Genomic DNA, 12,828 nt, shown 5'->3' with positions numbered 1-12,828 from the left:
TCTTCAAACAAAATGTTAATATAGATTATACACCTTGCGTATTCATACTTGGTGCATGCATTGGTATTTAGGTGAAGTAGCTGCTCTCTTGGTAACCTCTTCTCTTTCTTTCTTCCAATAGGTCCATGCAGCACAATGCCTCAAAGGCACTTCTTTGATGGGCAAGCGTACTCCATCCTTCTGATCCAACCAGACCTGCGCAGAGAGGAGGCGATTCAACAGATTGCTGATGCCCTTCAGTACTTGCAGAAAGTTTCTGGTGACATCTTTACCAGGTAAAAGCCGAAATGACATTTATTTGATAGAATTGAGAGTATGTGTTTGATTGTCGTATCTAAAATTGGCCTTCCCCTCATGAGACACTCCTCTTACAGAGTGAAGGAGCCAGAAGAAGAGTCTGTGCTCTCATGAGAGGGCAGATGATCCTTCTAAGGTTTGAAGCCCTTCATGGGAAGCTTGACAGATTTGCACATGCCCTTGTGAAAGTGGATGACCTGGATCTCCAATGTATAGGAAGTGATCTGATGACAGTTTGTGTTAAGAGGGCTGATGAGATAACAGCCTAATGACGAGCAATAATGGAAGTTTGCATTTTGACCTTTACCACCTGCATTCATACAGGAAGAGCAGGTCCAATGAAAGTGATTGGGAAAAATGATTGGGCGCAGTGCAATGCTCTCGTATAAAGGTGCGGCAAGACTGAGGCTTGGGGGGGACTACCATTGTTATTATAATCTGAGGGATTCCTGTGGTGATCGATGGGACTATAAGACGGGAGTGATTGTAATAGTGCGGTAACGTAGTTTGAAGATTGAGTAGGATTACAGACCTACTCAAATGTAGAAGATTGAGTACTTCTAGGTTTCTCCCACAGACCGCTTTAGCTTAACTGCTCAAAAGGCCTATTGTACAATACCCGTACTTAGAGTGGACTTGGGGTAGGTCCATTGCTTGAGTTGGCTTTCTTGTCCAGCTCATTTGCTCTTATTCTTCTTGTATGTTTGTCCCTCCCCTTGAGCATAGTTTCTGGTTGGATGCACTGTATCCCTACGCTGGTTATAGTCGCAGACTTGTGACACGGTGCATGTGTTTTCTTTCTATCTCCCTGTGTGCTGCTTCCACCTCTGCCCCCTGTGCTCTCCTTGTTATCCCTCCACTCCCTCCCAGCTCGTCTGTTGCTTCCCTGCCCCTCACATTTCTGCTCGACTTTATTCCTGTATTTCTTTTTCTTAAACGTCCTTCTCTCAGCTCCTGCCTTGTTTCCTGCCCCATGTTACTCACTACTTCTTGACGGTGTTTAGTTGAATCCCCTCCCTCCTCTGTTACTTCTGCTTTCCTCTTTATCTCATTTTTGTTTTTATTTCAGATTTGTTTCTTTTTTAATTGGCCAGCAGCAAATGCTGCTACCAGGTTGCTCCTTTCTGAGAAAGTGATTTCACACACTTTATCTAATTTTAATTTCTGCTCCTAAATGGGCACCTGTCAAGTTAAAATAAAAAAACGAAAAGTAAAAACGAAAAAGAAAAGGGCCTCCTCTGCATGGGGACGCATGCATGCTTATATGTCTTCATGATGAGTTCGGTCACAAATTAAAACAAAATAATACCTACTGCTGTGCTATGATGTGTGTTTGTGCAGGCTTGTTGATGCATTTATGTGTTCACACTATGGGCTGCCATTTTCCCGTTTTATTGTTTTTTGCCATAACTGTTCCATATTGGCACAAACCTGTTTTAGTTTTCTCTCCCCAAAATGTTGTTAATAATGCTTCACTGTTATAACCAATAGAATTGTGTCATGGCTGACTGTGAGGTCCACGGCGAGGCCTGTCACAAAAAGAATGTAAAGTAGAGCTATCGGTGAAGTTGGTGGTCTTATGCTGCATGAGGGGTCGTAAGAACCGGCAAGGAAGCTGCGAATCAGTCATTTGTGGCAGTCAACACGTCCTTAGGGGTGATTGGGAAGCAGAATGTATTACAGCCCCGAAAGGCCAGAGGCTCTCCTGGAGACAGATATTTACTTCTCAAGCCACAGACCCTCTCACTCCCCTAATTGAACGCTTTCAATTCCTCCCTGCATCCCATGCTGCAGATTTCCATGACTCGCATCATTTAGTCCGATGTATGCTGCTCTCTGGTGCCTTGCGGCGTGCAGCTTATGGTTAGAATGAGATGATACCCCATTTGCCACTAGCCAGCTCACTCCGTTTTGAGTGACTTGTGCCTGTTCATTTGAAGAGAAAAGAGCGAGAGAGACCAGTCTGCTGCATTGGCAATCAAGGGCGATCTGACCTGCCCAAAACTACTTCCTGTGGCTCTGCTTCCGGCTGTCTTACCAGGATAACCTGCTCGTCCATGCCGCTACCAGTCGAAAGACCAGAGTGGCCAAGTCCCAAAAGGCGACTTGGGCTGGGTGTGCCCCACTATAGTGAAATATTTTGTTGTATGATCTAAAATGTATAAACACGTTATTTACATGTTCAACCAAATCATATTTTTTCGGGTAGACTCAGTGGTCGACATTTCATGATATCGAATAACATCAATCAACAGAAGGTTTAAACGTCGCCACAACAAAATTACTCAACAGAAGAAATTAGATCACTTGAAATGACGAATGCCCAATGCATTTCGAGACGGTCTGTCCCTTCCTCAGGGGCCAATCTAGAAAAAACATATATCAAAAACCTCCAATGTACAGATGGGTATAATGGACCTTTTACAGTTGATTGGCATATACATGCCAATCATGCTTTTGATTGAATGAGAAAGTGACTGTGTATTGTAGCCATCTGCTTGTGTCTTTGTGGTATTAATTGGGAGCAAATCATATCTTCTTATAACCACCTTCATGCAGAATATTCCAAAAATGCTGCCTGCATCTCTAATCACGGTGGTGTTTGTACAACAAGCCATGCACTGCTTAATGCTGTGCCGGAAGGTCATAGGTAGTGGGTTTCCAGCTCCCCTTCACTAAAGCTGCCAGTCGACAGGCCACTCAGCTCAAAGAGAAGTCCCAGCATCTCATGCTCAACTTATATGCGGAGAGACCGATTTGCTTGGATAGTACCAGGGTCAGCCGTGTGAACAGAATACAGCTCTTCTATTCCTTTGTTTTCTTGTAGTAATGGAGAGAAGGTTGATGACTGTTGGTTTAATCTGTATTAAAACCTGATGGATCATTGGCATAATAATTGCCTTTCGGTGCCAAAAACGTCAAAATACAATAGAGTTGTAGTCATATTTTGGGCTCTTGCAGGAAAGCAGATTACAGCCGTTCCTTCTAATCATTGATAACAGACCCAGCAAGGGAGATTAGGGTGGTTTGTGGCCTTAAAAGAAATCTGGATGACAATAAGTGAATCCAGGAATGTGTTTGTATAGCAGTCCCTGCCCTGGTGTTGCATGTGAGTGTTTGGGTGCCTCACTTCCCTATCGTCTGGCAATAAAGAGCAGGAGAGATGGCACAGGCAGGACAGACCTGGGAGCAGAGCTGAGAACACAGTGGAACTGTAGATAAGCAACATAACCTGTCTGCTGTGAGCAAACACGGTTTAATTCACTAACCCACGGACACATGAGGTATTGCATACAGACAAGGACTAATCAGATCCTACACAGTCATCGTGGGCTACATTATGCTCATACCGACCCCAAGGGTGATGCTAATTATTAATTGACGACTGTCACCTTTGGCTCAGGATATAGTGTCCTTGGATCTGAACAAAGGCTATAAAACCGAAGTGCCAAAGCCCTGTCAGGAAATTCGTATTAGTGGCCACTAGTGCGATTGTGAAGTATCCTGGAACCTAGCTGGTAAGATTTGTTAGCATGTGGTCAGAGCACAGGAGTGAAATCACAGTGTCGCAGCAAACTGAAAGGGAAGCATGCAGGTGGTATTCAAACACTAAATAGGAATACAAAAAAAGGTAATTTATCGCAACAGTCTCCGAAGGTGGTAACCCTCAAATAATGCTCAATGTGAAAGGAACAATGTAGCTGCCACTTGCGTCTAAGCAGCCCTTCATGGTTGAATGCAAAAAACAACAGTTGATGGACAGAATGCAGAACAATGTCGTGCATTCACCCCAGTACAGAGATCTGGGCCTAAATCCATTGTTTTTTTGCGCTCCACACCACCCCAGTTCAGACATGGCCTTATGGAAATCAGCCTTGACCCTGTGCCTCATGGGAACAGTCCAGCCCGAACTGCCAAGCCATGTCTTTCCTGGACAGGAATCAAGCATCCTAGGACCAGTTTCTGGCTATCGGCCGTCTACAGCCAGGATAGCTTGACTCCAGTGGTGTGGAGAGCATGGGACTCACGTCTGAGCATACCCTTCCCCTCGGGGTGACAAATGTAAAAAACAACAGTTGATGGACAGAATGCAGAACAATGTCATACATTCACCCCAGTACAGAGATCTGGGCCTAAATCCATCGTTTTTTGCACTTCATGGTTGAATGGCACTTTTCAAGTTGGCAAAAATGGATAAGGGGATCCTTATGGCTAACCTTGGTGAACAATTGGAAATGGGAATGCTGTTATGATCTGCACTTGATGCTGTCACGATTTTATGTCAGCATGCACCGTAGCACATGTTGGAAATTGTGGTCTCCTGGCCAAAAGAGGTACAATGGCAGTCAGATGGTGGTCCTGTCCTCCTCAGTCACCAGTCAGACTTCTGAATCTGCTGCATGAGGACGGCTCCAAGCCTATAGGAAAGTAGTGCAGACGTGCACCTTTTCTTTCCGATGCCCAGGAATGGAAGGAGATACTCTGATAATGTTGCTGTTTTTAGATTCCACTCTACAGAGTGCTACTGTAGGCAGATGGTTCCCAGGGAAGGTTGGTGTCCTTCAACAATGAAGTCTGCGGTCTCCTTAGTCTCCCTCTTCCCAAGTGGGCTGTTTGTGGACTGTATGTGAGAATTTGTATAATGTCACAGGACCATCTAACATTTATGAGCCACTCTGGATCAAATTCTCTGTGTCCTTTCTGGAAAACCCTACCCTGGATTTAAGCATCTCCCACACTAGGTCCTCATGTAATCTTCCTCGTGCCCAACGATCTAACCTGGTGGCTACTGTGTCCCATCCTCCATTCATGGCGACCAACTCTGCCCTGGAACATAGGCATTCATTTTTGGGTGCTTGAGAATGTCCCCAGCCTTGCCTGTGAGATAAAGTACATTTCTAGCAGCAATGTCGACCATGGGTCCTATGCCCAGAGCAAACCTGGATGATGGAAACAGGATTCCCTGAGTCGAGATAAGAGCTAGGAATGCTGTGGGAGATGCCAGCAGATGGGTCTGATGGTATGGGCCCGCTCCTTGCGAGTAGAATACCCATGAGCTGACGCCATGTCCACTTGGGCTACACTCCACAAGAGTATTTAGTTTTAGTATGGCTCCCCGTGTCCCCTTTTTGAAACTAGCAGCCATCCAGTATGGGTGTCCTTTAGGAATCTTTCCTTCACATTGATATAATCAGCAGATTGTCAGCCTTGGTTCATGTGGGGTGGATTCCACCTGTTCACAGTTGTAACCAGGTTCTTCTGTAGTGCTATTGAACGTTCTATGGGTGTTGACATTTTGGCGCGAGGGCTGGTCCGTAATGGTGGAGGATGTCCTATTTGCGGAAATGATTGGCCAAAGGGCTTTAAATAACATATTTAATGAGCATAGTTTTGAGGTGGATGAGAAGGATCCAGAGTGTAGGCTAGCGGAGCTAATAGGCAGCTCTAAGCATTTCTGCTAGGCTGAATGCAGCATTCACACATATGAGTTTAGGAGCGTTTTACACTTGTTTTCGGGCCAGATTAATCAATACTAGTAGTGCTATTTCAATAGTGCTAATTTTTTGATTATTTTTGTTGTTGCAAGCATGTAGTCATCATCATCATAATCATCATCAAAATTACTTTATTCGGTATACAACAATACCATAAAAGTGCGACACAAATTAAAAATCACAAGGATTGGGGCCTAATACAAAAATACCTATACAATCAGTGCAAAAATGTTAACAGATGTCTATACAATTCATCTCGAGTAACAAAGTTAAAAACCATGCTAAAAATTAGAGTCTCTGGAACTCCTGAACAGGTTACATTTGAAGTAAGCCGGGAATGGAACAAAGGAAGTATAAAACAAGCATGACGGAAGGGGAACCCCCCTCCAACGTAGTTCATTCTAAAAACCATCATGGGTACTAGTGCAAAAAATTAACATCAAGTGCCATTATCCAACATCTTTAGTGTTTCTCAATCTTGCGACCATCCTTAAAAATGTTAACAGTGCAAAAAAGTGTAAAAACCTCTTCGGACAGTTTTAAAAACAACCACCTTTGCCTGTTTGAACCTAGCATTCTTTAAAATACACTTTAAAAATAACTTCCTGGGGTAAGCATAGTAGGGGCACAACAAGACAAAGTGGAGAGTATCCTGCGTAGACTTTTGGTCGCAACCGCAGGGGCCCCTCAACTCAATAGATGTTTTGTACCCCGAAGGATTCCCCAGTGTATGATGAAGTAGCTTCATCCTAAATAAAGTCATTAAAAATCTGTGCTGTGCATTATAGAAATAGGACAGGTATGGTTCCATACCTATGCTGGATTTAGCCAGGAGGTGGGCTCTCACCGACTATTTTGTCATCTCCGTGTCTTCCCTAATGGAAGCCATTTTCTGTAGGAATGCTGACTTAACAATAGCCTTATCCCAGGCTACCAATTTTCTCCGGTAATTAAAATAATTAGCATGGCCCAGACATGAGAGGGTCTCCCTTACGTATTTAAGCCAGGGGATGTTTCACCAATACTCCCTGGTGATGCAGTCTGTTATTATCTGCTGGCTTAAAACCGCTTAAGGGTTAATCCATATTTTAAGCCAAAACATAAGAGGTTTCAGTTGAATCCTAACTCTGATGTAAGTGAGACCCAGCTAGTAGTCTCTCTCACCCAGGCAGACTCCCCTCAAAACAATCTTTGTAGATGCCTGGTTGAAGTCGCATGTTGGATGGATGCCTCCCAACTGAAACTGAACGGAGGAAAAACCGAGCTGATGTTGCTCGGAAGAAAGGCCTTTTAACACCCCCACCGTGTGGCCTTCCTGCATGGGACCCGGACCCACCCCCAAAACGGAGATAAAAAGCCTAGGGTTCTGGCTCGACAATGAGCTCTCTTTCAAAACTCAGGCGAAAAAGACAGTGGCCACGTGTTTCGGCCTAATAAAAACTATTAGGAAAATTCTTCCCCAGCTGCCGGAGACCGCGAAGAAAACCATAGTCCAGTCCCTCATTCTATCCCGGCTGGACTATGGGAACGCCCTTTACTTGGGAGCCCCCATCTCAGTCATCCGTCAACTGCAGATAGCTCAAAACTCTGCAGCAAGGCTACTTACCGGAACTAGTCGTCGTACCTCCGCAGCCCCTGCATTAAGGGCATTGCACTGGCTCCCAATGAAGGAGCGAATCCACTTCAAGACCCTATGTCTGGTACATAAGACTCTGTATGGGAACGGCCCCCCCATTCTGAAGGATATGATCAGACCCTATGTCCCATCCAGGCACCTTCGCTCTAACCACCAAAACCTCCTCATAACGCCTAGGACCAATAAAGTCCGGTCTGGGGATCGCCTCTTCTCCCGAAACGCGGCGAAACTTTGGAACGCCATACCACTATCACTTCGTCTAGAACCCAGCCTTCTGTTGTTCCGAAAACAACTAAAAACACTACTGTTTCCTAGGTCATAATCTGTCTTCCCCCTCCTAAACTCCGCATTTCCATCATTCTTCAAGCGCTGGGATGCTTCCGAGTAGCCATGCGCTATACAAGAACCTTTCCAATTCCAATTCCAATTCCAGTTCTTCGTGAATCGAGTGGGAAGGTGTACTCTGGGGGACTCTGAGTAGCCGCTGTAGGAATTTGTTTTCTTCAATTTGGATCCTCGATGGGCCAATGAAGCCCCAAACCTCACTGCCGTATAATGTTTTGGTATTACAGATGGCGTTGTACAAATTCAGGATTTACTCAGGTGCCCAGCGACCCAACCTGTGTGCAAAGTTCATGATTGCCCCAGAAGAGCTAGTAAGAATTTTGCATTTCTCATCTGACAGTGTTTTAAAACAAATGCGGCTATCAAGTAAAATTCCCAAATAAGAAAATGCCTGCACTTTTTCCAAACAGTGGGTGCCGATCCTATAATTAAATTTCCTGCATTGCCTTTTACTCATCTCCATGATATATGATTTGGAGAGATTGGCAGACCAATCCAGGTTCTCCATGAAGTTGACAAGGCCATCTGTGAGGTGCTGAAGGCCCAGCGCAGTGCGTGACAAAAGCACTGCGTCGTCCACATAAAGCAAGACAGGGATCCCTCTTCTTCCTATCCTCGGACAGACCACCCCTAGTGCTCCCAGCGCCTTGTCTAGGCCATTAATATATAAATTAAATAAAAAAGGCACCAGAATGCAACCCTGTCTCACACCCCTAGAGCATGGGAAGGAATCAGAGGTATCTCCCTCGTTGTTGTATCCAACCTGGGCTGAGGTGTACTGATGCAGAGTACTTGGAATATTGACCAGGCCTTTGTCGACACCCAAGGCCCCCAGTAACTCCCACAGTTTCTTACAACTGACCCGATCGAAAGCTGCTGTGAGGTCCATAAATGCCAAGTACACCGTCTCATCACTAACGACAGTGTACTTGGCTACCAGGAGGTAGAGGTTGAGACATTGGTCAGAGGTTGAACGACCCGGCCTGAAATCTTACTGTGTATCCAAAATTATGTCATGGTTATCCGCCCAGTCCATAAGCCGATTAAGAATGGCCCTCCCCATGACTTTCACTGTTACATCGATGAGGGAGAAAGGCCTGTAACATTGTGGGTTGTCCCTGTTGTCCTTTTTAAAAATTGGCACGATTATCGCAGTGGACCAGGATGAAGGCATGCGTGACTCCACTGCTGTGTTTATCACTTTAGTTAAAATGGGCGCCCACATCTCTACCTGAGTCAGTATGAGGTCTGGGGGGATCCCATCAGGGCCCGGGGCCTTGTTCCCGGTCAGGCCCTCAATTCCAGCTTTTATTTCTTTCTCCCAAGGAGAAAGGAGTTTGGGCAACCCTTCGATTTCTGTAGGGCGTAGTTGCCTCCAAATGCGCAGATTGTGCTAAATGTTTGCAGTTTTTATTGGCTTCGTATGTGGTTCTCTGTCTAAGTAAGTAAACAGCCACGGGAGGGCTTTTCGTTGCTTTCTGGATGTCGCTATAATCTGAGGAGTGAGGAAAACCTCCGAATTAATGAGTGATGCGGAGCTGGTAATGGCCTTTATCGTTGAACCAAAAAACTGGTGTCTGCAACAGAGTTTGCATCCTGCGAGGCCGGATGTTGTTCACATTCTACATTTCCTGGCCTCTTTAGATTCAGGATGAATGGCTTCTAGATTGGTCAATGCATTTAGATTGGCGATCTCTGCAGGCAACGCTGTGATTGCTGGTCTACCAGTAATGGAACATTCTCTGGTTAATAAATTGCTATGTGGTGTTAGATTATCCCTTCATCCGGAGCCCAGGTACTTGGTCCTTTGGGACGTTAATAAAGTTTTGAACCTCTTATCTTCATGGACAAGTAACCGGTACCTCTCCCGGAAACAGTTGTCGGCCAAACTGGCCATTCTTTTGTGTCTGATCTCCTTTCAGACTCCTAGACATTACGGAAAGATCCATTACTCCAGACCGGGTCACTTTTTATGTTGCTCGATGAACTGTCATTTCTGTATCCCGTGTCATTTCTTATCCAGCTTTTCCTGAGGCACCCAAGCTGTGAGTTGTACGATGCCTCAAGGCCTATGAGACTATGATGACAGAGCTTCATCCTCATGGGGAGAAGCAACTGTTGCTTGCTTTGAGGAGACCTTTCCGAGCAGTCTCCTCACCCAAATTTGCAAGATGGGTGTTAGGGATCATGCAGGATGCTAGTAATGATACCAAGATTTTGGTGCACACACTGCTCGAGATGCCTCAAAAGCCTTTGCTTTGAGAACCCGTTTGGAGGATATTCTGAACGCAGCAGACTGGTGCTTGGATTCAACCTTCAAGAGGTTTTATTTCAAGCCAGTCTCCTCCGATGAGGCTCTGGTGGTTGATAAGCTTTAAATTAGAATAATCCTCGCCTCCGGATCTTGCCATAGAATGAAAAATGTCCTAGCTTTCGTAACAGAAAGCTTCAATCCAATTAAGGACTCAAGGTGAGGATTCACCCATCCTATGATGAAACATGACCCACCCAGGTTATTGGACCTGCTTATTGGTTTAAGGAAGGTTTTTTTTCTTTTCATTTTGGTGTCATATGCTATAGGATGGTTCATAATTTCCTTGCCTTTGGCTTATGCTGTTGTTATCTTTTTGTGAAATACTTCCCTAGGTTAACAAGTGCACTCTAAATTACAGGGACGGATTCCTCGTAATTCTCACCTTCGAGTCCTTAATAGAATTGAAACTTTCTGTTACGATAGCTAGGAGATTTTTCATTCTTGTGATGGTTAAAGCTGCCTTGCCTGTTGCCAGCTCTGTCGCTTGCCATTGATAGGATGGCTTTGGTGATCGGGGCATGCATTTAGTCTTGCTCTTAACGTAGCTTAACTTTGCAAAGGTTCTTGCTCTAGATCTTGTTGAAGGCATGGTTCCCTTGGGCAGGTGCTACGTGCCCATTAGGTAATGTAATGGACATTCATGGTTATTAATGATGAACTGGAGATTTGGCTTGGTAGTACTGCTGTGTGGTTGCTTTAAGCACATGATGCTGGGTAAACCATATACTGATGAAATAACATAAGATGAAAAGTTGCAAGAGCTTGGGGAGTTACATGCCTAAGTTCCCTCTTGGCGAGTTATCATGTGAGTGACCTTTGATTTGTTACATTACTTGACACGCTACTTAAGGTGACGAAAATATTAACAATATTAGGCCAGGGCAGTCCAAGACAATCACTGGATGGTGCAAACTCAAGATTTGGGTCTTAAAGTAGGAGATAGTCAAAAGAGCAGAGCTCAGTAGGACTCAATCCATCACAGAACTAGAAGTGAACGGTATAGGCTTGATCTAGCCTTAACATTGGATTGCTATGAGTGTCTAGTTGACCTTTTAGTTCTTGTAGGTACCAGACACTGTGGCGTAATGCTTTAGCCCCATTCTCTGCTCAACCCTCCCCTCAACAAGCCTCATTGGTGCTGCCTTGTCAACACTGCTATTTCAGGGGGCTCCTTTGATATGCAGCATATACATAGCTCCACAAAGCCCTGGCCGCTCCTTGCGGGGTGGAATTGGTGTCTCCTCCTATTGCCTTCCCAGCCCCGTACAGTTCCCTATCCTGTGGTGTCGGGGGCAGGTCCCAAGCGGTGGGGTGTGTTGATGTCGGTTGGCAGGGGTGAGTGCACAAGTTCTGCCTGCGCCTGCTTGTACTGTCCTGCAGCCCCAACTCCAGTCCAGGCTCTCGCAGCAAGTTGGGCTGGAATCCCAACTCTCTGCTCCACACACTCTGATGTGTGGGTGCGATCGAGATTTATATTGCGGTTTGCTTCCCCAGACCTGAAGCTTGTTCTTAAAGATGTTATAATTGGTCATAACAACCCAATAACAAACCTAATTATTTCAATATATTTAACCATTGGTTTTCCATTTCATTGTAATTGACAGCTGATTCTCTCTGTGTAGGCCTCTCGCAACTTTTAATTGCTATATTTTCTAATATTCAGTAAGATTGCCTTGGAACAGTGCCTGCCTCAGCTGCCTGAATATTTCCCTGTATTCCTTCTAATTAATTTAACCTTGCAATTATGTGAGCCTTAGATTGAAAGCTCCAGCAACCTTTTGTACTATTGCCACTTGAGGGAGATGTTTTCAAGGTGAGAGCTGTTATTGGTGCAGAGATCATCTGTCTCTAGTGAAATGGGACTGTTTTATCTTCGTTCCAGGAAGATGTAAAGCTGAGAATTCCACTTGTGGTCTGAACATGTTTATTGTTGCTTGATGCTCATTATCTTTGCTTTGGGAGCATATTGAAATATTATTCTTTCACCTGGCCTGGCTGTATACTAAATGCGGCAAGTATTTTTATTCCGGCTGTTGGTCCTGGCCCTTTCTGCAGGGCAACTCACAAACATTTTGATTTCCTCCTCCCCTTTTTGCTGATTTAGATTTTGTTGGCTTTAGGATTCTGCAGTTTACCACTGTTAACCATGGCTAAAGTGCTCTCTGCTTTAAACATGGTAAAATTTGCTTATCCACATTTGGCATATTTAATTTACTTATACATTTCTAAAGTGCACCATATGTGCCCAGGACCTGAAATTAAATGCTACTGGTGGACCTGCAGCACTGATTGTGCCAACCACGTCAGTAACCCTTTAAACATGTCTCAGGCCTAACATTGCATTGTCTGTGAAGTTTTAAACTGTCATGTCGATCTGGCAGGTTAATCCTCTTGCCAGGCCCAAACCTTCCTTTTTAATACATACAAGTCACCACTAAGGTATGCCCTATACAGCCCTAAGGGCAGCGTGCAGTGTATTTAGGAAGTAAGATATGTACTTTTAAGTTTTACACGTCCTGGTAATGAAAAACAACTACATTCGTTTTTCATTATTGCAAGGCCTATGTATCTCTCCCATAGGTTAACGTTGGGATTGCCTTATTACATTTTATAAGAGTTATTCCCAATTGGGAAAATATAATTTTTTTGAGTTTGGTGTCTTTGGACTCGCAGTTTAAAATCTCAACTAATAGTAAAGTTATATTTTAAGTTGCAAATCTGAAAATGCTACTTTTAGAAAG

General features: G+C 44.5%; 1 protein-coding gene across 1 annotated transcript in view; it reads left to right on the top strand.

Annotated features, from left to right (window-relative positions):
- The window catches only part of WASHC1 (WASH complex subunit 1), a 472,355-nt gene that overhangs the window by 151,046 nt on the left and 308,481 nt on the right, over positions 1-12,828 (top strand). Inside the window, exon 2 of the mRNA XM_086949478.1 lies at positions 122-275. Coding sequence (XP_086805604.1) covers positions 136-275 — 140 coding nt within the window. The 5' untranslated portion in view covers positions 122-135. The remainder of the gene's footprint in view (positions 1-121; positions 276-12,828) is intronic.

This window comes from Lissotriton vulgaris, unplaced genomic scaffold (assembly GCF_964263255.1).
Source record: "Lissotriton vulgaris unplaced genomic scaffold, aLisVul1.2 SCAFFOLD_1850, whole genome shotgun sequence".
NCBI lineage: Eukaryota > Metazoa > Chordata > Amphibia > Caudata > Salamandridae > Lissotriton > Lissotriton vulgaris.
The sequence above is the reverse complement of the archived record's forward strand: the minus strand, read 5'-3'. Positions and strand labels throughout refer to the sequence as shown.